Below are 26,488 nucleotides of genomic sequence, written 5' to 3' on the forward strand. Positions count from 1 at the left end.
CTCTGTCCAGTTCTGAAGCCGCTTGTTGAGCTCAAATATCCTGTAGTCTGTCTGGTTGCCATATGGTGTGGGTCTCCTGCCACAGGAAAGGGGGGAGGGTGAGTACAAAAAACACAATACTGGTTCCTGGTTAAACATTTTGCTCCAACCCATGTTGAAGATTTGAGGAACAACGCTGTGGTTTTAAGTCCATGTACTCACCCCATGCCGGGCTCTAGATAAGACGGAGGAAACATTGGTGTTGGCCTGCAAAAAGACAAGCACAAGAGTCAAGATGAGAAGCCCATCATTAAATAGGCACTGATAGTACTAATCCAAGAGAAGCAGGTGTCACCCAGTCGCATGCATTTGGGGATCATGTCTACACCGATTAGTCAGTAAAACCTGACTAATCGTTCCACAAAAGGATTTATGCCCATTCCCATAAGGAAAATGCTATTTTCAGCTTAGGGTAAAACTTAATTGGGCATATTGATAGAATTTACACTGAAGTGCCAGAAAAACTGGTACTGACGAGCCAATTCAAATTACATAGCAACACCACCCATGGACATGATTGGTTGCGTCTGCCATTGCATATATAAAGCGCTAGACATCTGTAGAAGCCTCTAGATCTGTCCCCGATGTGAGAATGCCAAGTTAGCACAATTTAAGGGATTTTCAATGCAGTTTAATAGTCGGAGCATTTTGGAGGTAATGGAGAAGTAAGGATTTTCACATTCTACCATTTTAAGGTTGTACCATTAATACAAGAATTCTGGCAAAACATCTAACTTACGACAGCAGTGTGGCCGTAAAAAGACTGTGGGAGAATGTGACCAGCGTTGGCGTGCAAGACTGCCTCATACAACATCTGCATTCAATGCTGGGCCCTAAAGCAATATCAGCGTGAGAACTGTGCAACGTTCCCTCTGGGATATGGGCTTTAGGAGTCAACGCCCAACTCAAGTACCCCTGATGAATACTCGACACACAGCTGTACGCCTCGCTTGGCTTGGGAACACTGCCCCTGGACACTTGATGACCGGAAACGAGTAGCCTGGTCTGACGAGCCACGTTTCCAATTATTTTGGGAGATGGAAGGATCAGTGTGTGGAGAAAACCCCATGAAGCCATGAATCCCGCATGTCAACAGGCCATTGTACAGGCTGGTGGTGGCTCCATAATGGTAGGGGGTTTGTTTAGCTGGCATTCAATGGGACCACTGGTACATCCACAAACGTCTCTGACAGGGGAATGCTATGTGTGCATCCGCCATACAAGTCTAGACACCAAATTATGGTTAGAGGAACACATCTGAGTTTGGGGCCTTGCCATTCCCACTTAAGTCACCAGATCTCAACATTATCGAACACATCTGGGATGCCAAGTATTAGACTGGTTTACAAGTTTTTCTGGCACTTCAGTGTAGATGCCGGCATTACATGTTAGGTGTAGGCTCTAGGGCTACGTGATGTTTAGGCAAAAAGTTGGTTTATTAGGTTAGGTTAAGGAAACATTAATTCCAGGTCCCCAAAAGGACAGAAAAATGTATGTGTATACAGTACAAATCAGAAGTGGACACTCATTCAAGGGCATTTTCTGTTTTCCACTATTCTATTACTGTAGAATAGTGTATAATAGTCAAGACAACAACCACAACAATAGTGAAACAAAACACAGATGTCGCTCATTTAATTAGTTTTCTTACAGCAGGTTAATTGCGTCAACATACGGTAGACTGCGTCAAACAGTGTTTGCACTATTCCAAACACATGGGGGAACTAGAACACCGAACATGCTATTCCATCTAGAAAATGTCCACAATATTTTCCTAAAATAACAGGTTATAATGAATTTAAAAGCAAAATGTTTCTAATTGCAACCCCATCATTGATATAATTATGAAATGTTTCAACAAAGAAATACACCAGTAGCCTACACAGAAATAAAGACTAAACATTTGAATAACCTTAAGAAATAAAACACAAAACAGAACTATGTTACGATCATAGTTCTGAAGTACGGCATGGTAGAAAAACAAATGACAGTTGGCGAATAGGCTGTCAGACAACAATCCAACCGCGAAAGAATAGGGCGGAGTAGGGCTTGCTGTTAAGGAGAGGAAGATGATGAAATGTGCGGCAAAGAAGTCTCCCCCAGGGGTTGGGCAGGTGTTAAGCCCGGAATGTACTGTGATCCTAGCAACACCTCTGGTCAAGGGTGTCGTTTTCATTTTGTTTCACAAAAAATTAATTACTGCGAAAAATTTTATGAATTCCATAGGAAGCTGGATCATCTTCATTGTTCTATAAAATAATTAGCGAAATTTCTTATTCAGACAGATTCATATTTTGTTTGTTTATCTCCTAACAAAATGAATTTCATGAATAAGATTGCAATTCTACGTTTTGAAGTAAAACAGATTTTGTCGCGCTGCATGTGATCAACTGTCATCAACATTACACTTCATTCTCATTGTTAAGTTAATTCACAGGGAGCTTCATCCTTTATCTGGGAGTATCGCCCATTAAGAGTGATTTGCGTCTCCCTTGGTACTCTGGCCAACTGGCTGTCGCAATTATTACATTGCCTGATCGAAATAATTCGAAAATAATTCATTTGTTTATTAGGCCCTTCAAATGTACTAAATGAAAATTATACAACTCTTAAATTATTCTAAATTATTCCATTAGAATTAAGTTCTCATTTCCATCTCATATTGATGTACAAGGTAAAATAAGAGACACTGTCGACCAGTTTGCTACAATAAAGGATATTGGCATGAACAGCCTCACAAAGGCCTAAAGCACGGTTGCTTGAGAAACACAAATTTGATAGATAAATACAGGAAAGGATGATTTACAATTACAGTGCCACCTGTGATCAAGCCAGCCTCTGGCTGCTGGCACCGCATTCACCATGCCGCATTCATGGTCTCCACTATTAAGCACACCTGTACCTGATCACATCACAGGACCTATCATTATGCACACCAAATCCTCATGACTAGGCCTACAGCTAAGGAAAACTGTGCACAAGGGTTTACGTCGTGCACAAGGGTTTACAACTAATTTAAGGCCAGACACCACAGTTAAAAATAGTGGTTTTGCCTCCATCTGTACATTTTCAGATTTTGGGATATTCTTCAACTAGAACTTCCATACTTTCATGAAATGTACAAATAACTTGAAGAAAATTGATATAAATACTTGATTTATATCATTTTATCCCACCTCCATCACCTAAACCTAGCAAAAATGTTAGTTAGCATAGTTTTATGTAGACATTCAACCATTAACTTTAAAACTTTCCATGTTGAATCATATATCATTCAAAAGCTTGTTTACCAGAGCATATCATTAGCTAGTCCATACATGTCTACATCTACATCCTTTGTAGATCCGGTGTTTAGTGTTGAAAGATGCATCATTCTTATTGCTGGAAAGTATATTCTAATTGCATAAGCTTATCTACAATTTCATGAAATAATATTTTGATAAATTGTTCTGTAAAAATCTGACGATTTGGGTGTCTTATCAAAATAGAAAAAGAAAAAACATTCTAGTTTGAAGTAATGTGTTGAAAAACGTATTCTCGTGATATGTAAATAAGTTAATATTTACGGACGTTTAGCATCATTTGCATATTTTAATAGTTAAATAAAACTTGTAAATCTCTTGTAATTCTGAATACTTGCAACTTGTAAGGTTTCAGTCTGATAAGAGTAAAGGAAAATAAATTAACCAATTAGAGTGTGGTTGAGTGTCTGACCTTAAAAAACATTTGTTGGATCACAGTGTGTTATTGCTGTTTAACTGTAGGCTATTATACAGCACGGCTATTTAAAACATATGTCTGAGAGCTCATCTGTATGGAATTCTGGAATTTTAACAGCATACTGGTCGATTTGATAAGACAAAGAGACTGCGCTTGTCTATTAAATAATGATGCGGAATTTGGCTACATTGCGGCACTGAAAAACGATTCTAAACTTGATTTAAACACTGAAATTTAGATGCAACTTTTTTTTATTTGTCAATGCAATTGATTTGGAATATCCATTTTGAACAACATCATTCAATTACTTTTCCTAAATAGGTGTAGTATATATTACATTGTGAGTATAGAGTATATGCTGACAACGGAACCAACTGAAAACAATTTTGAGACTAATTACCGTTTGTTGTACATTGTATTCCTACTTAACTGATTAGGCGCTTTGTCTCACCAGTCTCTCTCTTTGGGTTGAGGCGGAGTAATTAACAGTAATTTGGCGACTTTAGGCCATTGTACAGTAAATGAATGCCATTTTCTGCTCAAATGCCATTTTATTAGAATTTTTTGAAAAAAATATATTGTTATTTACTACTGAAAATATTAATGAAACTTTTATGGGTATAACGTGTAACCAATTGCCTGTTCAACAAACTAAACGGCCTTCATGTAAACACGCAATGTTAAACGCATGAATTATATTTTCGCTTGGGTCTACCATGGCATATTGTAGTTCATCAAAGAAATCTGGTGGGAAAATAAATTTTAATACATTTCTATTGATAAAAACAGATGCAGTCTTCAGGAAATATTTCTGCAGAAAAGTGGCATATAAGTAATAAATAACTTGCATATACATGCCTCATCGCGGACCACCCACTTGGCGCTGGAATTAAATGAGCGACATCTGTATGGAATAATGTAGTAACCAAAGAAGTGCTAAATAGCTCAAAATACATTTCATATTGGGGATTCGTCAAAGCAGCAATCTTTTGCTTGATAACAGCTTTGCAAACTCTTTGCATTCTTTCAACCAGATTTGTGAGGTAGCCCCCAGGAATGCATTTAGATTAAACAGGTGTGCATTGTTAAAAGATAACTTAAAATGTTTGAGACAATCAGTAGCGTTGTGATAAGGTATAGTTAGCATACAGAAGACCCTTGTGTCCCTAATGTAGAAATCTATATTATGGCAGGAACAGCTCAAATAAGCACAGAGAAAAAAAAAAAAAAACAGTCCATCATCACCTTACGACAAGAACGTTATTCAAACCAGAAAAAATTAAAGAACATTCTTGAAGACATTTCTTCAAGTGCAGTCGCAAAAATCATCAAGCACTATAATAACTGGCTCTGATACAGACTGCCACAGGAAAGGAAGACATAGTTAACAGTGCGTCAGAGGATGAGTTCATCAATCAGGATTTACGGGCACTTCAGTTTGCAGCCCAAATAAATGCTTCACATAGTAACAGACATCTTAAAAGGTGCCTTATGCAGCATTTAACATTTAAAATATCCGATAACCCTAACACACCATCAGTTAACGTTAAAAAGAGTGTTAGGACTGACACTATCCCGAGTGCCATGGCTGCAAGTAAAACGTAGATGGCCGGGACATTTGTAGGAGTGTACAGGTGCTGGTCATATAATTAGAATATCATCAAAAAGATGATTTATATCAGTAATTCCATTCAAAAAGTGAAACATATATTATATTCATTCATTACACACATACTGATATATTTCAAATGTTTATTTCCTTTAATTGTGATGATTATAACTGAAAACTAATGAAAATCCCAAATTCAGTATCTCAGAAAAATTTTATATTACTTAAGACCAATACAAGAAAATTATTTTTAGAGATGTTGGCCAACTGAAAAGTATGAACATGAAAAGTATGAGCATGTACAGCACTCAATACTTTAGTTGGGGCTCCTTTTGCCTGAATTACTGCAGCAATGCGGCATGGCTTGGAGTCGATCAGTCTGTGGCACTGAGCAGGTGTTATGAGAGCCTTCAGCTCTTCTGCATTGTTGTGTCTGGCATATCGCATCTTCCTATTCACAATACCCAATAGATTTTCTATGGGGTTAAGGTCAGGCGAGTTTGCTGGCCAATTAAGAACAGGGATACCATGGTCCTTAAACCAGGTACTGGTAGCTTTGGCACTGTGTGCAGGTGCCAAGTCCTGTTGGAAAATGAAATCTGCATCTCCATAAAGTTGGTCAACAGCAGGAAGCATCAAGTGCTCTAAACTGCGTTGACCTTGGACCTCAGAAAACACAGGCGACCAACACCAGCAGATGACATGGCACCCCAAACCATCACTGACTGTGGAAACTTTACACTGGACTTCAAGCAACGTGGATTCTGTGCCTCTCCTCTCTTCCTCCATACTCTGGGACCTGGTTCAACACTGGTCTTGTCGAGACGAACTGCATTGTGGGATTGTTGACGTGCTGTACTCTGCCTGCTGTTACCTACCTGGCTACCTGCCAAACTTTTTCGAATTTACTCGATATAAACTAATTGGTCAAAATTCTATTTTAGAGTTTTACCAACGCAATATTTATCTGTTGACCTCTTACCCAAATTTCTACACCGGGACTCTTTTTGGACATAATTAACAGAACTACTCACCCCTGAACACCCGAGGCTAAGTATCATTACAATGCCTTTTCACTGTAATTGTTGTAGCAACAACACGGAGGAGAATGTTCGTCTTAAGTTAAAGATAGCAGAGTTAGAGGCTCGGCTTCTGACGCAAATGCCAGGCAAGGATTATGCTAGTGTAGAAATAGAAAAATCTGCGTCAGTGCCACCAGGTAGAAACGATAGTTTTGTTAGCCCCACGGCACAGCTCCTGCAGCCGGGCAATAACTTTCTCTTGGTCACTGGGAAGAAATGCCGTCGACCACTTAAACCTGAATCGTTGCTAAAACCAACTGAGACTTTGAACAGGTTTTCCCCACTGGAGTCGGAGTCAAGGCCCGAGCCGTCTTCGGAGGGGAATGGTCGGCAGGCATGTTCTACCGGTGGACTTGAAAAACTGAAAACTTTAGTCATTGGCGATTCCATCACACGCAGTATTAGACTAAAGAATCAGCCGGCGATCGTACATTGTTTACCGGGGGGCAGAGCCACCGACGTAGCCGCAAATCTGGGGTTGGTGCTAGCGAAGTCTAAAACTGGCAAGTATAGAGAGTACAGAGATATTGTTATCCACGTTGGCACCAACGATGTTAGGATGAAACAGTCAGAGGTTACGAAGCAGAACATAGCATCAGCGTGTAAATTAGCTAGAAAGATGTGTCGGCATCGAGTAATTGTCTCTGGCCCCCTCCCAGCTAGGGGTGGTGACGAGCTCTACAGCAGACTTGCGCAACTCAATCGCTGGCTGAAAACGGAGTTCTGCCCGTCGCAGGAGGTAGAGTTTGTAGATAACTGGCCTTCTTTTTGGGACTCTCTCAGAAATAGGGCCAGGCCTGATCTGCTGAGGAGCGACGGACTCCATCCTAGCTGGAGTGGTGCTCTTCTTTTGTCTAGGAACATTGACAGGAGTCTCACTCCTATAGCTTTAACATGAGATAGGGTGCAGGTCAGGCTGCAGGCTGTTAGCCAGCCTGCTAGCATAGTGGAGTCTGTCAATAGCATAGCCAGAGTAGTTAGTACAGCTTTACCTATTGTCACTGTGACTTGTTCCAGGCTGAGAAAAGTTAAACAAGGTAGTGCTAACAAAAACAACCTTATTAAGATAAAGTCTTCCTCCACCTCGGTCAAAAATAAAAATAATTGTATCACTTCGCATCTCAAAATGGGACTCCTAAATATTAGATCTCTTGCTCCAAAGGCAGTTGCAGTAAATGAATTAATCTCTGATCATAAACTAGATGCTATTGGTTTATGTGAAACGTGGCTAAAGCCTAATGAATTCACTGCCTTAAATGAGGCCTCTCCTCCTGGCTATACTAGTGATCATATCCCTCGTGCGTCCCGAAAAGGAGGGGGTGTCGCTAATATTTATGACAGTAAATATAAACTTACTCTCAAACATATCACAGAGTTTCATTCTTTCGAAGTTTTACTCATGAAAGTTAACCAGGCCGATAAATCATTTTACATAGCTACTATTTATAGGCCCCCCGGGCCATACACATTGTTCCTCAATGAGTTTCCAGAATTCTTGTCTAACCTTAGTAGTCATGGCAGATAGTATTCTAATTTTTGGCGATTTCAATATCCATATGGAAAACCCCAATGATCCTCTTCAAAAAGCCTTTCAAGCCATAATTGACTCAATGGGTTTCATCCAACATGTCTCAGGTCCAACACATTGCCACAATCATACCTTAGATTTAGTCCTGTCACGAGAAATAGATATTGTAGATCTAATAATTTACCCCCAAAATCCTGGATTATCGGATCACTGTCTTATTACTTTTACCGTTAAAACAAGAAATCCACTTGCCCCCCAAACAATGAGTTTCAAAAGCCGTACTATAAATTCTCGGATTACAAATAAATTCCTTGATATTCTTACTAGTTCGCTCATAAATGACAGAGTAAATAAATCTGTAAACGATCAAATCGAGGATCTAAACTCAATATTGCGAAATACATTAGACATAGTTGCACCACTAAAAACTAAAGAAATACGCAACAAGAAACTTGCTCCTTGGTACACCGACAATACTAGAGCACTTAAGCAAGCCTCCAGAAAATTGGAGCGAAAGTGGCGCTCCACCAAGTTGGAAGTATTTAGACTAGCCTGGATAGACAGTACAGTACAATACCGAAAATCACTCACGTCTGCTCGATCAGCTTATTTCTCCAACCTGATTGAGGCGAACAAAAACAATCCAAAATGTCTCTTTGATACAGTTGCAAAGTTAACAAAAAAGCAAAGCTTAGCAAGTGAAGTGGGTCTTCACTTTAGTTGTAATGAATACATGAACTACTTTGATGAAAAGATCATCACCATTAGAAAACAAATAACTGAATCCTTAAATAGTTATGGTCCTAAAATTCTCAGTTGTCCAAAAAATTTCCGGAACCTCCCTGATCAGGTGTCAATGGGGACACTTGAATTTTTTGATACCGTATCGCTCGACACATTTACAAAATTTGTAATGAGTTCTAAACCCACAAACTCTCAGCTAGACCCGATTCCTACAAAATTACTTAAGGAGTTATTTCCTGTGCTAGGTCAGCAAATGCTGAACATAATAAATTGCTCCCTTTCCTCCGGATGCGTACCAAACTCACTAAAAATTGCGGAAATTAAGCCTCTTCTAAAAAAATCTAATCTAGATCCTGACATATTAAACAATTATAGGCCAATATCGAACCTCACGTTCCTAAAGACAAAAAACATTTATGAAATATTCCAGTCCGGTTTTAGATCCCATCATAGTACTGAGACTGCACTCGTGAAGGTAACAAATGACCTTCTAATGGCCTCAGACAAAGGTTCCGCATCCGTCCTGTTGCTTCTTGATCTTAGTGCTGCTTTTGACACTATTGATCACTCCCTTCTCTTAGAGAGACTGGAAACCAATATTGGGCTACGTGGACATGTTCTAGCCTGGTTTAAATCTTATTTATCTGAAAGATATCAGTTCGTTAGTGTGGATGGCATATCCTCTGACAAGTCAAAGGTATGCTTTGGAGTTCCTCAAGGCTCGGTTCTGGGCCCATTACTTTTCTCACTATACATGCTCCCTCTGGGCGATGTAATCCGAAATCACAATATTAACTTTCACTGTTATGCTGATGACACACAGTTATATATTTCAATGAAGCATGGAGAAGCCCCTAAATTAGCTATTTTGGAAGCATGCGTTTCAGATATTAGGAAGTGGATGACAGAGAATTTCTTGCTCTTAAACTCAAATAAAACAGAAATGCTCCTTTTAGGACCCAAAAAACAAAGATCGTTGTTAGCAGATCTCACTGTGAACCTCGACGGCTGCATGGTCGTATCCCAAAAAACTGTAAAAAACCTTGGCGTTACCCTTGACCCTGACCTCTCCTTTGAAGAACATATAAAGTATATCTCAAGAGTTGCTTATTTTCATCTTCGAAACATCGCAAAAATTAGAAACTTTCTATCAAAAACTGATGCAGAAAAATTCATCCATGCTTTCGTTACTACTAGATTAGATTACTGCAATGCTCTTCTCTCTGGTTATCCAGACAAATTAATAAATAAACTTCAATTAGTGCTGCACACAGCTGCTAGAATCCTAACTAGAACAAAAACATTTGAACACATTACTCCTGTCCTGGCATCCTTACATTGGCTGCCTGTTAGGGTTAGGGCTGATTTTAAGGTTTTACTCTTAACCTATAAATCAATACATGGACTTGCTCCTACTTACCTTGCTGAAATGATCCAGCCATACATACCTACACGTAACCTTAGATCGCAAGATGTTTTCTAATGATGCCTTTTAATTGTACCTAGAATTTCTAAACAAACAGTTGGCGGCAGGGCCTTTTCTCATAGAGCTCCACTCCTGTGGAATGATCTGCCAATTAAGGTTAGAAATGCTAGAAACTAGAAACTTTCAAGTGTCTACTAAAAACTCATCTTTACAGCACGGTTTATAATTAAGTGTAGCCTGGCCCGGGGGCGTGAAGGTGACCAGTAGGCTTGATACTGTCTCAGTTTCCAAGGTGTTACGCTGCTATATTATTGTGCTGGGGGACATGAGGGATGTACTACTAACTTTTCTCAGTTTCCTCCAATTTAAAATTTTAGAAGGAGATGAGGTCCTGGTCCACACCTGCGGATTACCTGGTTTGGGGGGACCGTTGCTGTTCCTGTCCTTGTCCACCTGGTCATACTTCTGACCTAGTCTAAAATCAAATATACTCTGGATTTAGCCCAGAGAAATGTATTTATTATTCCAATTGGACTCTTAATATCTCACCCGGCACAGCCAGAAGAGGACTGGTCACCCCTCTGAGCCTGGGTCCTCTCTAGGTTTCTTCCTAAAATTCGACCTTCTTAGGGAGTTTTTCCTAGCCACTGAAATTCAACACTACTGTTGTTTGCTCCTTGGGGTTTAAGGCCGGGTGTCTCTGTAAAGCACTTTGTGACAACTGCTGTTGTAAAAAGCGCTTTATAAATAAATTTTGATTGATTGATTGACCTTGATTTCCAAAGGAAATGCTAAATGTACTTTCATCAGAGAACATAACTCAGCAGCAGTCCAGTCCTTTTTGTCTTTAGCCCAGGCGAGACGCTTCTGACGCTGTGTCTTGTTCAAGAGTGGCTTGACACAAGGAATGCGACAGCTGAAACCCATGTCTTGCATACGTCTGTGCGTGGTGGTTCTTGAAGCACTGACTCCAGCTGCAGTCCACTCTTTGTGAATCTCCCCCACATTTTTGAATGGGTTTTGTTTCACAATCCTCTCCAGGGTGCATGTATCCCTATTGCTTTTTTCTACCACATCTTTTCCTTCCCTTCGCCTCTCTATTAATGTGCTTAATTAATGAGCTCTGTGAACAGCCAGCCTCTTTAGCAATGACCTTTTGTGTCTTGCCCTCCTTGTGCAAGGTGTCAATGGTCGTCTTTTGGACAGCTGTCAAGTCAGCAGTCTTCCCCATGATTGTGTAGCCTACAGAACTAGACTGAGAGACCATTTAAAGGGCTTTGCATGTGTTTTGGGTTAATTAGCTGATTAGAGTGTGGCACCAGGTATCTTCAATATTTAACTTTTTCACAATATTCAAATTTTCTGAAATACTGAATTTGGGGTTTTCATTAGTTGTTGTCAGTTATAATCATCACAATTAAAATAAATAAACACTTGAAATATATCAGTCTGTGTGGAATGAATGTATACATTATACAAGTTTCACTTTTTGAATGGAATTACTGAAATAAATCAACTTTTCTATGATATTCTAATTATATGACCAGCACCTGTACTTCCTTGAAGGTGTGTGGGGTGAAGGCAAATGACAAGCTTTGTTTGGGTTCTACACTGAACGCTCCAAAAACAAAAATATACGGAAGCAATGCAAGCATAAGACAAAAGAGGGTAGATTTTGCATTTGATGGCAAGAGCTAAAGTTTGTGCGAACAGTGATACAGAGTTGGCTACCTTTCTACTTGACAAGTAGGTTACATCGCCTCCTAGGAAATCTATTTCTAAGTTACTAGACAGACGGTGACGAAGAAACAATTATACTGTGTAGAAAATCATAAAATGTTCTTCTTTATTCTATTTGTATGAGCACAGTCACGTTTTAGGAAGGTTTCTCCAAAGTCTATGGTTGAGACAATAAGTTAACGAGCTAAGTTGTGTCTGTGCAGACACCCGATTAAATTTTTTTTGGGAAAATAGTGTCTTCTCTGCAAAATGTTAAAAAATATATAAGGTTTGACTAAACCTTATGCATAAGCGAATATTGCTCGGAAGAAGCAATTATATTGCCTTTTAGCGAGATTTAGGCTTGTGCAAACTGGTTGAAGTGCGCATATTATTGCACGATTACGGTTTCATGTTTGCTAAATAGCCATCAGAGTCTCAGAATTATGGCGATGCATCCAACAGAATAGATAGCCCAGATTATGTTTTGATTGGTTTAGTTGTTTACTTTGTTTATTCGGTGTCCATAGTAAATTTTAACCCCATTTGAAAAAGTGCGTTCATTGTTCCAGCATCAATGGTTGGAAGTGACACTGCTTCAAACAGGTCAGTATGCTCATAATTAGCAATGACAATGTCAGAACCTTATGGAGCTATAGAACCGATAAACAACTCACTGCCGATAGGTGTCGTTAAGTTGCATAGGACACCTTTAACATCAACCCATTCAGAGGTGTCAATAAGACCTTCATGGTCTAAACGCAGTAAAGAATCTACTACTGAATAGGGCTGCACGATTTGGATAACATATTCAATTGCGATTTCTTTGACATATATTGCAATTACAGTTGATTAGTGATTTTCAAACATGGGTGTAAACAGCGTAGATAATCACACTTAAAAATAACGATAACAGCCTAAAGAATGTGTTATTAAACTGAATATTTAAAAACAATTGAGTAAAAGTTCAGTGTTTTATATTTAACATTTATTACCAATTTGAAAGTGCAGCCTGTGTTGAACTATTTGTTTAACCGCTCATTTAATGCATTGGTGTTTGCTATGTTTGTGCCGTTGCCATAGCTGGTTAGGCAACATTTCCCAACCCTTGAGGTACATTTTCTCCCATATTACGTTTGCAGGCACCGACATTTTTAATAACCATTCTGTTGTGTATGTGGGACAATATATTTTGGTGCCACTCGCTAACTTGAAGTGGACATCTTCGCTAGCAGTTGCAGTGTTAACTCAAACTAAGATTGAAATATCATCAAGTATTTAAACAAAATTAGTCCAGGAATTTAAGTAATCTACAAAAATACCTACAGCAAGAAAACGGACGTACGATGCATGCCCAATGCCTTGCGTGAGGAGCTTTTATAGAGCTGAAAATCACATAAGTTGGAGATTCTGATATTGCACGTAAGTATCGCAATTTCAATTATATCTTGGTTAATTTTGCAACCCTACTACTGAAGGTTACCAATAACAAGAGACTTGCTTGGGCCAAGAAATGGACATTAGACCAGTGGAAATCTGAGTAGTCCAAATTTGAGATTCTTGGTTCCTATTGCCATGTCTTTGTGAGAGGAAAACTGATGATCTCTGCATGTGTGTGGTACCCACCATGAAGCATGGAGAAGGTGTGATGGTGATTTGCTGGTAACGGCTCTATTAAGAATTGAAGGCACATTACCAATATTGCTACCAGAGGCCTATACTACAAAACAAGTTCAACATGCCCAGGATTTATTTTTGAAAGCTGGCTTCACTAAGCCTAACAATCGCAGTCCCACATAAGCGGTGTCACAATGATGGTTACCAATTTGTTAAATCAACCCAGGTTTTCCTAATCTAGCGACTAGTGTGTTCACATAAAAACTACCAGAGCTGCATTTTTCATTCAAGGAGCAAACCCTCATTTTAGAGGAAAATGAAGAATATACACCAATCAGCCATAACATTTTGACCACTGACAGGTGAAGTGAGCAACACTGATAATCCCGTTATCATGGCACCTGTCAGAGGGTGGGATATATTAGGCAGCAAAATGGGCAAGAGTAAGTATCTGAGCGACTTTGACAAGGGCCAAATAGTGATGGCTAGACGACTGAGTCAGAGCATCTCCAAAATGGCAGCCCTTGTGGGGTATGCTCAGTCTGCAGTGGTCAGTATCAACACGGGTCCAAGGAAGAAAAAGTGGTTAATCAACAGCAGGGTCATGGCACATTGATGCACGTGGAGAGTAAAGGTTGGCCTGTGGGGTCCGATCCAACAGACAAGCGACTGTAGCTCAGATTGCTGAAAAAGTTAACGTGGGTACTGATAGAAAGATGTCAGAACAAACTGTGTATTACAGTTTGTTGCGTATGGGGCTGCGTAGCCACAGACCAGTCAGGGGTACCCACACTGACCCCGGTACACTGCCAAAGGCGCATACAATGGGCACGTAAGCACCAGAACTGGACCACGGAGCAATGGAAGAATGTGGCATGGTCTGATGAACCATGTTTTCTTTTACATCACGTGGATAGCTGGGTGCACGTGCATTGCTTACATGGAGAACACATGGCACCAGAATGCACTATGGGAAGGAGGCAAAGAGTGTGATGCTTTGGGCAATGTTCTGCTGGGAAACCTTGGGTCCTGACATTTATGTGGATGTTACTTTGACATGTGCCACCTACCTAAGCATTGTTGCAGACCATGTGCACCCATTCATGGAAACAGTATTCCCTCAGGGCATTGGCCTCTTTCAGCAGGATAAAGTGCCCTGCTTCAAAGCCAAAATGATTCAGGAATGGTTTGAGGAACACAACCATGAGTTGACTTGGCCTCCAAATTCCCCAGATCTCAATCCAATCGAGCATCTGTGGGATGTGCTAGAAAAACAAGTCCCATCTATGGAGGCCCAACCTCACAACTTACAGGACTTAAAAGATCTGCTGCTGACGTATTGGTGCCAGATACCACAGCATACCTTCAGAGGTCTAGTAGAGTCCATGCCTCAACGGGTCAGGGCTGTTTTGGCGGCAAAAGTGGGACCTACACAATATTAGGCAGGTGGTCATAATGTTATGGCTGATCGGTATATACCATAAAGGCACAACTAGATCTGACTATAATTACAACTATACACTCCATTAAATGAATGTGTTGCTAGATGAATTCTTATAGCGTGTAAGAACATTTATGCCATATTCTTTCAGTTACAACCCTGACAGTGTTAAGCAGTCTTGGGAGTAAATAAAAAAAAAACAAGTGAAAAAGTGAATCATCAATGTGCATTTGAAAGGGCTCCACGGCGGGGAGAAAGAGAGCCCAACTGCGACACCTGTGCTGTGTGAATTTCTGTATGTGCTAAAAAATAATTAACTTGAATGGTCCAGCCTACTGCTTTTTCTGAAAATCCTTGGTTTCCATGTAGGCAATGTACCAGTAAGACCAAACAATTTTTCCTTTACCTGAACGTTGATGCTGTGGAATGACTTGCGATTAAAAAAATTGCCTTAATTCTCACCCAGCAATGCTGTTATCAGAATACGGGTGCAATCTATGGCACCGATCACCCTGGGGAACCCGGAGTATGCTTACTATTCTACATTTAATATACAACAGTACACATCATTGGGTCTACATTATTTATAGATGTAGTCAATGTATGTTATTGTCTACCTGCTATTTCATAAAAGCCCTCTTTAATAGACTGCGTGGGCAAGTGGCCTGGGAACACAAGAAATGTATCAAGTAGCTCAGTAAGAGCAAGAACCACCTTGCGAATTGCACAGCAGACAATTTTTGCTTATGTTGCCCACATCACCCACAACATACATATAAATACCTATATCAAAAAAATGCAACGCTGTGCAGGGTCTGTGGAACGGTATATATTGGCCCAACTTCGATGTGTTGCACTGGCAACATATGGCTCAGGCTGACAAAGATACGTAATTCCATTCACTGAGAAGCTATATCTTTCATAAAGATACTCAGAGAAAGTCAACAGGTTTTGTTGGTCTCTAAATGTTCTTGCTTTTCTAAGAGACCCACTCACTCTCCACACACTGAGCTCAACAGGATCTTCCATCGAGAACTGATTGGTCAGAAGGTGGTGCTTTTATACAAGTTGATCTGTTATCTCAAATTTAACCTCCTCCGGAGCAGGTTAGATGTGAGGCATAAGTTACCAAGGGTGATGTAACCTGATAACAAATGACCCAACTTTGTGACACTGACAAACCAGGGTTCAACCTGAAGTTAGCTTGCTAATCCCAAATCCTGCTTTGTAATATAGGCCTCAGATATCCCATCTGGGTAGAGCTTAGTGGCATTATAATTCGTTCTTCAAGAGGAAAACAACCAACGCACCCCCAAGCTGTGTGAGGGCTATCTGATGAAGAATGAGAGTGATGGTGCCGCAATGACCTAGTGCCCGCAATCAACCAACCCCAGTAGAGATGGTATGGGATGGGATGATAATGAACTGCAAAGTAAAGGAAAAGCACCCAACAAGCGCCCTTTTTTTGGATGCTACATGATTCTGTGTTATTTCATAGTTTTAATGTCTTCACTATTATTGTACAATGTGTAAAACAGTAAAAAATAAAAAGACGTAAAATAACCTTGCATGAGTAGGTGTCCAAAATGTTTACTGATACTGTACATTTAAGTAATAAGGTATGAGCGGGTGTGTTTTATGACCAACATACCACAACTAAGAGCTGTTCATAGGCCCAATGCACTGCATAATTTCACCGCAAATATTGGCAGCATACCATAAACTCCTGAGATGCCTTTTTGCAGATATACACCGGTAACCAAGCAATTTAGAACAGTAAAAAATAAAATACATGTATACCTGTGGTATACCTAGTGTCATATACAATGGATATCAGCAGTCTGGATTCAAACCACCCAGTTTAAAAACAAATAAAATAGCTTGATGCGACCAACCAAGTAAAAGTGTATCTTATGAGGACTGCACTACAAGTCTATGTAGAAGCACTTCTGCTAAATGACTAAAATATTAATGGTGTGTCCCCTACCCAACGTCTCTGTCCAGCATGGTGCCGGGGTGGAAAGGGGGGAAGGCACTGCCGTTAGGGCCGGGCTCCTTGGGGGAGTACAGCTTGAACGATTTAGACGAACAGCCTAGAAAGGAAAAGAGAAAGGAATAGGGAGCTTTATTAACCTGGATAATAGTTATCAACCCGTGGCACCATATAGTCAAACACAGCGTCAGGAGACAGACACCCCTTTCTGACATCAGCCTAAAACCCCAAAGGGCAAGCAATAACACATAAAAGTGCAGTGGCTAGGACAAACACCATGGAAAGCTAGGAATCTAGGAAACAGCTCCTCTGACTATGCCAGGTGAAGTACATGTCCTTTAAAATCCAGAAATCCTATTAGACAAACAGAAGTATTTTATTTCATTTAAGTACCACACAATTGCGGGTAACTGGGTTGTCTTTCAGTTATGGCTGCCAACCATCAGCTAATGAACTACAGCACGTTGCAAAATCTATCGTCTAGCCTAAATCTGTCTTTGTTCCCAACCAACTCCTCTGAAATCGTGGTCCCAGTCCTGTTGTGTCCTACCCATCCCCCACTCTCCCTCCCTCTAGCCTGCTGCGCATTAACCCTCTCTCACCCAGATTATTGTTGCTTGCTGAAACACCACCTTCATTAAAATGCAGCTGTAACTAAACACCTCCATCTAGGCAACCACACGTCTCAATTAAAATTGTATCGACACCAAACCTCACTTAGTCTTGAGCTGTATTCAATTGCATTACAGGAAACATTTGAAATGGTACAGATGGAATATGTAAGACATACTGGCTGTATGGCATGCTTTGTGAAAAAACATGGAAAAAGATTAGAGAGGGATGAGGCAGAGAGAGGAAGAGAGACGGAGCTAGGGCTATGTAGCCTACACAGTCCCGAGCTGCTTGTCCTCCTTCCACTCCAATATACAATTCAGTCAGCCCAGGGGCCAGTTGTTTTTAATCTCCTAGAGGTATCCACCTGCATCAGATAAGGTGAAATACATAGAAATAGAATAAACAGGAATCCAAAACTCAAGTGACTATCCACAATATCTCAAATATTCAGAGGAGAACTATGAATACCACGATTAAATCCAGCCAACATTTCTAACATACAACCCCTTCCAAAAAAATCTAAATCCTTCTGGTTTCACTGTACCCCTAAGAGAGGCTAGCTCACTCCTTCCCAACACCGGGCAGGCCCCAGGGTTCACATTTGTTTCAGAGGTATAACCTCTAACCTGTCTGCAACCCCAGCTTTCCAGACAGAGACAGCACACCGTATTCATTGAGACTTTCTCTAGGCTAGGCCGGTACATCATGCCGCACACATCATCCTGAAATCAATAAAAACACTTGTCCTTTTGACACAGACTGGCTTCAACCTCTGCAAAAGCAGTGCAAGTTGTCTGTGGCATCAAAATTGGAAATGTTACCCCACAATGGAATTCGAGAAGTATTAATTGAACCCTTTGGTAGGCTCTCTTCTAACAGTGTTCGTTTTGCTATGGAAGACCTATAAGTTGATTTGCTAAAAAAATAATAATATATATATATCGTAAGATCAACAAATAAACCGTATGGTTATGTGGTGGAAGTCACAGCTTAGAAGCAATGCTAGTTCAGTACTGTGAATGCTACTAAATACTATATTCGTTATTTTATCTAACTGAAACAATGCCTGAAATAAGCTTAAAGATTTGACTGAAACTACAGCAAGACCGTCTATGGCCAGTGAGTGTCAGTAGTGAATTGCTAGCTGGCGTTAGCCAAGCTAAACCGGCTAATAATGTAGCTACCTAACGTTAGCTACAGAGACCCTAACGCTGTTAGAAGCTCAAGCCTGCACAAATATTATTAATTGCTTATTATCTTGCAAGGAGTTCGTTACTATCTGCTAATTACTAAACCTTCAAGTCGTCATACCTGCTCGGAATGGTTTTTCCACCACCGCCGCTCGGTGTTCAGGCTAGCGCGGGTGCTAGCTGTCCCAATTTGGAGCACCTTAACCACAGTCGTTATTTCAGTCTTCCTCTTCGAAACAAAAAAGAACTAACTAAAAGTAAAATAGTTTCCCTGAGTTTCTATTTTTACTCTTGTCAAGTATCGTTTTTATAGAAACCCACGTGTTGAAAAGTCTACATGAATCAAGCTAGCGGTGGGCCAAACCCTTTGTTCCTAGCGAGACGCGAACAATGGCCCCCGTCAGCATTTGCTTCACCCCTCGCTTCGCTCTTCTCTCAGCTCGCATTCCCTCTGCAGAATGAGCTGCCTCAACAATGTTCAAACGAACCGTAATCCAACTGCCCCTCCCCTTTCAATTCATAACCACTGTGTAATAGCTGGTCTATGTAATGAAAGCTTTGAGCATTTGCTATGAATTGTCGGTGTATTAAATAATTAAGTCCTTATGTAGCCAGCCTATTTAACTTCTGTCAATAATAACATTCGAGGCGAATTTACTCAATGCAAGACTATAAAATGAAAGTACTTTATGAGGTTCTGAGTTATCAAAAACGTTAACTTAGAAAGAGGCATTTAATAATTGAGGACTTACATAGCTGGCTGGAATTTGCATTTTACTTTATGGGTTGTGTTGGCTACAATGCCTTTGGAAATTGGTTTCTAAACCATTGCTTTTTACTTCAGTATGATTTTTACTTCTGTATGTCAGATATTCAGTCATTCCAATTAATCCAATAAACTTCGATCTTCCAGAATCAGACTTTTTATCTGAACATAAACCAAAAGTTGATGATGCTTATTCTGTTCTGTTATTCAAAACATTGTTGAAAAATAGATGGCAATAGATGAACACCAGCATAGAAATAAGATTTACCCGCGGGAACGTCACCTGCGATTATTATGGCCACCAGTGATGGTTTTTAAAAACGCAAATGAAAGAAATAAACTGTGATTAAAAACCAGCACTCTTAGCTTTAAGTAAATGAGGTCAGCAGCCAATGATCGCCAATATTCAGAGATGCAAAGCAAGCAGAATCACATGGTCTACCTGTAAGGACAGAGTCAAATGCAAATAATCGGCAGAGTGCTTCCTAACACACATTTCTCCTCAAATGTCGTGGTAAATTCCATATGTTTTAATTGAAGGCAGCACAATGTTACAGCTATCTAACAAACAGTTGCCTAATCTATTAAACAATTCCTATAAAAGTTATTCGCTCGTCCTGGCTGTGCTGTTCGGTGCATTTGACAAATTAACCTTGAAACTTATATATAACGCCAGTTAAGACTATTTTGAGATTTATGCGTCGAGTAAATAACTAAATAACATTTTATATGACTCGACTAATATTATCGAAGATATACTCTAATTTTATCTCCAACGAACCAAAACCGGATACATTTTAACTAGCGCTTCCTTCGTTACTAAACTGGTTATGAGCGTTCACCTTTGCTTGCATGATGATCACACAGTCAACTGAGGCGCACAATTCATATTTTGGTTGTTTTTATGTTTTTATAAAATTTAAGAATAAACTCAAACATACAACGTGTCATAATTATTTCACGCACCTTTTCATTTTCAAATGAAGTAATCCAAAAGTAATACTTTATTTTTTCAAAATTATCTGTAATCTGATTACAATATTTTTGTTGGTAACGTAACAGATGACAGTTAGTTTTTTGTAATCCCTTACTCCCCAACTCTGCTACTGTTATGCCATCCTAACTGATTGGGGGCTGCTACTATGGAGGTACATTTGTGTCCTTTTGTCGAGAGCAAAACTTTTTTATTTTCAATCATAAACAAGCAAAAATTAGGATTCAAAGTAAAAAAAAGTGCAATATATTTAGTAATAGAGGGCAAAACATATTGAGATCAAAAAACGTATTTAAAAACAAAACTCGCTATCAACCACCCTCTATTTTGGCTAGACAGCCACGTTTGCTTGCAGTGCTTCTTTTTTGCTTTTGAAACGAAGAACTGGTGTTTGATTGAAACCACAGACTGTAAAAAAATATGGACGTAGTAACCGCAACATCACCCATAGTTGTCTGAAGACCAGTTTTGAAGCTCATTTTTGGTGGAGATGGTTGCTGCAACAATGCCCACCTTGCGCAACATAACCATGTTAGCAAAGGCTAAGAAGCTAGGCTAAATGCTACCAGTATGTTACTCTGCGTTCCTAGCGGTTGGTAGCCAGTTACTGTAATGTTACCAGCTTACACTTGAGGCAAGTTAACCCAAAACTATACAACAAAACTTAAATGCTTGAATCCTTCAGTGTTTTTTAATATATAAATGTGGTTATTTTGCAACTGTAGATTTTGTCGAGATGATAGACTGTAAAAAAAAATAGGTAGTGACTTGCAGATTATATATATTAGATTTTCACATAACGTTAGTATGGTTACGAGTCGTTTATTTGGATGTCACTTGATTATAACAACAGTAGTTAGCTGAGGCGATAACAGACTGAACAAACCACTAGGAGTGACACGAGTGACAGTGCCAGCACCACACCTGCAACTCAATAGGTCGCACCCCCTAATTACAAGACTTAATATAATTTAAACGGATGAGTTAACCCCCCCCCCCCCCGCCCCACAGTTGTCAATAATGGGAAAATAAGCAATATACACCAAAAACATTTTTTTACCCAGGCCATAAACATGTTTATTTCTGCAGTAAATTTGGGCATTTTGCCATAGAGGTCTATGGAGATTGCTCCCTTTTGCAGCCAGCCTCAAGTGTCCATTCGAAGAATTGCATTCGAAGAAATCTCCAATCTAATACTACATTCTGTACATACTGCAAGTAGCCTACGTACTTCGTAGGTGATGAAGTACGTATTGTATAGTATAGTTAACTAGTTGCCAGTACTTGGATGGATTAGAACATATTACCTTGTCACAAAATATAGTTTTGTTGCGCATTAATTAACATCATGCCATGTTTGAATATTTAGCTAGAAACAATTTAGCATTGTGTTAAACTGACCAACATTTCTTATGAAATTTGCTTCTACCACAAATAGCATCTATGAACTCTATGGCTTTTGCCACTGGCCGTTTAATTGCTTACAAGCCAGTAATACTAGTATCTCACTACTTGGAATAGTCATAACTTATAATTGAGCCCATGTGATCTGACCTGTATGATGATGGCATCTCGGGTAAGCAGCATTCTTCTGTCCAGCTTCTACATAACTAATTTGCTCCTACAATTCAGTGTTGGTTCAAAACATTCTAATATATTACATACATGCCTCTAGAAGAATATATAAGCAAAAATATAGCCAGACCCAAAAAAAATATCAACACTTTACATAACACTGAACACTAGCAGCAGTTTAAAAATGTATACTGTAAACTAGCAGCAATCTGGGTATTAGCCTATTATTTATTATATATATGGCAAGTAAGACAGTTATATACATAACAATGTAAACTAGCAGCAATTTGGTAGAATTATTGAATTATAGATACATATGAGTGTAATAAGCTAATGAATGGTGACATACAGTGGGGAAAACAAGGTTTTTGCAGGTTTTCCTACTTACAAAGCATGTAGAGGTCTGTCATTTTTATCATAGGTACTCTTCAACTGTGAGTGACGGAATCTAAAACAAAAATCCAGGAAATCACATTGTATGATTTTTAAGTAATTAATTTGCATTTTATTGTATGACATAAGTATTTGATCACCTACCAACTAGTAAGAATTCCATCTCTCAAAGACCTGTTAGTTTTTCACTGAAGATCCATCTTCAGTGAAAATCAGTAGTGTATCAAATACTTGTTCTCCCCACTGTATATATATATATATATCAGGGCTGGCCAACCCTGTTCCTGGAGAGCCACAGTCCTGTAGGTTTTCTCTCCAACTCTTATTCAGCACACCTGATTCTAATTAGTAGTTGGATGAAAAGCAGACTCAGGTTAGTCACAAATGAGGCTGAAGAGAAAAACTACAGGACTGTGTCTCTCCAGGAACAGGGTTGGCCAGCCCTGATATATATAGTGTAATGGGGCAGAGTGCAAACAATGATGGAATTCATAAATAAGTATTTTTATGTACATGAGGTGGAAGGATATTATATATACACAGTATATATACAATATGAACAGCATTGAATTACAGGATGACAAATAAATAATAAGTAGTAGACAGTAAACAGGTGGATGTTAGGGTCAGAGTTGCTTGGTTGTTATATCGGGATTGTGCCTGGCACTGAGTGTCTGAAGTTGACTGTTCATCAGAGTGATCCTGTGTCTGTTCATTTTGGCGTACAGTGCTCTGTAGCACCTACCAGAGGGGAGGGTCTGGAACAGGTTGTATCCAGGGTGTGATGGATCTTCAGTGATGTTTCCTGCCCTTTTACTGACTCTGGATATCTCTAAGTCCTGGATGGAGGGCAGGTTGGCACCAATGATATTTTCTGCAGTTCTGACTGTCCGTTGTAGTCTGTTCCTTTCCTATTTCGTGGCAGATCCAAACCAAACAGGGATGGATGTGCAGACAACTGACTGGATGATGGCTGTGTGAAAGTGGATCAGTAGCTCCTTGCACAGGTTAAGCTTCTTAAGCTGGCGCAGGAAGTGCATCCTCTGCTGGGCCTTTTTGATGATGGTGTCTGTGTTGGGCTCCCACTTTAGATCCTAAGAGATGGTGGATCCAAGAAACCTGAAGGATTCCACTGCATACACAGGGCTATTGAGAATGGTGATGAGGGGCAGAGTCAGGGGGCTCCTCCTAAAGTCCAAAGTCATCTCAGTGCTAAATGTAGGGTATATTGTGTCACTTTGGTGATTTATGACCATGGTGGGCGGGGCTTCCAGATTGATTTGAGAGGTGGGCGGGACATCCAGTTTGCTGGGTGGGACTTCCGGTTTGACGTGTGGACTTCCTGTATGACGTGTGTTAGGGCGGAACTTCTGGAATGACGTATGCATATCCAAAGACTTTGTAATTTATGATTCCATTGTTGTGTCCATGTTTGATGTTTTACAATGACTGATAAGGACCCTGGACGAGTGTTTTAACCGGTGCAATATGTTTGATGTTTAACAATGGGGTATTAGGGTTCCGGAATGTTAAATTCCCAGGCAATAAATGTTATAATAGCTGCAAGATGTTTGGTGTTTAACAAAAGGGCGCCAGGGTTCAACAATGCTATAACCCCTGGCATTTTATGTTCCGATAAGTGCTACAACAGATGTCCTACAACTGGTGGGTGTTAACCTTTCATGTTTTATAATGTGCGTGTAGCATGGTGTTTTTCCCCAAGCACTGAATTACATGTGGGAAACATGCTTTTTGTGTAAGATATAAAGAAGGGGTCAGGATTTGCAATTTTGGAGAGTTTCAGCCCATTTTTTATTTTAACAAGAGATGGGCCTTAAGATAAGATCTTCCATAAATAACCACTTGTACAAACTGTAGTATATGCAGGTTGAAAAACATCATGTGTTTTACACAAGGTCTGTAGTCCAACAAAGCATTAGAGTAAACAAACATCGCATGAACAATGCTATTATTTTGAAAGAACAATCAATGCCTGGGCCGGTAACTTGGTATCTGCATTATTCTATGGCCCGGAACAGAAGCAGTCTGAAAGTGAATCAGAGTAAGGTTGCAAAGTTGAGTAGCTAGCTAACATGAAAGGGAAGATGAAGAAAATCTGATTGACACAGATTTCACCCTCTAGCCGGTGTGGCCAGCTGTTGTGAGTTTGACTCACTGGACTCAAATAGGGCAGCTGTACCAATGGGGCGTGGAGTGGAATAGACAACACAGATGTGGATGGGAGAAAGGAGGGATGGTCTTATACCAAGGGTGTCAGGAAAAAGATTAGGAAACGTGTTCTGGGGAAGAAGGATGGAGACTCCAACTCAGGTGCGGAGGTAAGTAAGGATGTGAGAGGGGAGGGAGGGGGAAGTGGTGGTAGTGTTTACGGAACTGACCAGAAAGATGATGAACCCTGTAACTTTGACCAAAGTGATTAAAGGCGGAGGTTGGACAGGTGTTAGATGCAAGGTGTTTAAGTTTTGGTAAGGTACTTATTGTTGTGGCTGACAAAGCGCAAAGGGATATATTGTTGAGAATGGATGTGTTAAATGGTGGACGAGTGAAGTGTCAGGTGCCAGGAAGTACATCAAAAAGGAGAGGGGTGATTACGGGAGTGCCCGAAGAAATGGAAGAACTTAAGAGTGTGGTGTCAGGAGGTATAGTGGTGGATGCAAGGCAGATGAACAGAAGAGGAGGGGGGAGCGAGAAGGTGAGCCTGACGAAGTTGTTGGAATTTGGAGGACTGCTACCAAGTAGGGTACAGGTGGGATTCATAAGGTACTTTGTAAGGGAATATGTGCCGCCGCCGATGCTGTGTTTCAAGTGTCAGCGTATGGGACATGTAGCAGCTGTGTGTAGAGGGAAAGGTAGGTGTGCAAGATGCAGGGGTCTGCATGAGTATGGCAAGTGTGAAGGGGATAAGTTGAAGTGCTGTAACTGTGGTGGGTGTAGAGTGCAGATGCAGGCAGCATAGGCTCAGCGGTAAAGAGTTATGAACAAGGTCATATGCTGAAGCGGTCAGGAGAGTGGGTGGGATGGGGTCAGGTGAGAGTGGGGAGAAGGAACACTGTTGGGGGCTGGTGTCAGAAGTTATAGTAGAGAGGCGTCAGGTAGTGTTGTGAGAGACGTGTAAGCATGAGTGTGTGGTGAGTAAAGATACGTTGGTAGTGGACAGGATTGGCTTCTTGGCGTTCATTTGTAGTGTAATGAATGTTAGTGAGCAGGTCAAGAAAAAGTCTGCGCGAATAGATCTAGCAAGGACTCTGTACCGTCACCATGACCACCAAGACATAACTTGGTTATTATGTCACATTTTAATAGAATTGATCAAAAATCCCTAGAAGAAACAGTTTGACATCTTAAAGCTTCCACTTGCTGTCTTGACACAATGCCATCAGACTTAAAAATATATATTTTTTAACTCTATAACAATGGACCTACAGCAAATAGTTAATAGCTCTCTGCAATCAGGCATTTTCACAACGTCTCCAAAAAAGCTGCCATTAAGCCCCTATTAAAAAAAGAGAACACTGGAAGCATCTATAATGAACTATAGACCTGTATCAAATCTCATTTTTATCGCCAAGATCATTGAGAAGGTTGTCTTCAGTCACCTCAGCAATTTTGTGACCTCAAGCGGTCTCACACAAATTTCAGACAGGTTTCTGACCTCAGTACACAAATGGCCCTGATTCAAGTTTTAAATGATATACGGCTGAATACTGATTCTGATAACATAACAGTTCTGGTTCTATTAGATCTCAGTGCAGCATTTGACACTGTAGATCATAGAACACTTATAGATCTTACAGTCCTTGATTGGTTCAGATCTTATCTAGATGGCCGGAGCTACTTTGTCACCATTGTTAATCATGAATCTGATAGGGTGGCTATGACATGTGGAGTTCCACTGGGATCAGTTCTCGGACGGCTTCTGTTCAATCTCTATATGCTACTTCTGGGCCAAATTCTACAGAACAACAACATTAACTACCACAGCTAAGCCGATGATACTCAAATATATATGGCTCTCT

The 26,488-nt window shown here is 40.1% G+C and overlaps 1 protein-coding gene across 16 annotated transcripts in view; it reads right to left on the reverse strand.

Annotated features, from left to right (window-relative positions):
• ldb1a (LIM domain binding 1a) overlaps positions 1-26,488 on the reverse strand; it is an 81,931-nt gene that overhangs the window by 13,594 nt on the left and 41,849 nt on the right. For 10 of the 16 annotated variants that reach the window (XM_013134294.4, XM_013134290.4, XM_013134303.4 and 7 more), the window contains exons 1-4: positions 17,709-17,800; positions 16,913-17,018; positions 202-246; positions 1-76 (exon numbers count right to left, since the gene is read on the reverse strand). In XM_013134294.4, coding sequence (XP_012989748.1) covers positions 1-76; positions 202-246; positions 16,913-17,018; positions 17,709-17,739 — 258 coding nt within the window. In that variant the 5' untranslated portion in view covers positions 17,740-17,800. The other 6 variants (XM_013134288.4, XM_013134289.4, XM_013134297.4 and 3 more) reach the window with 5 other exon arrangements.

The sequence above is a fragment of the Esox lucius genome, chromosome 6, assembly GCF_011004845.1.
Source record: "Esox lucius isolate fEsoLuc1 chromosome 6, fEsoLuc1.pri, whole genome shotgun sequence".
NCBI lineage: Eukaryota > Metazoa > Chordata > Actinopteri > Esociformes > Esocidae > Esox > Esox lucius.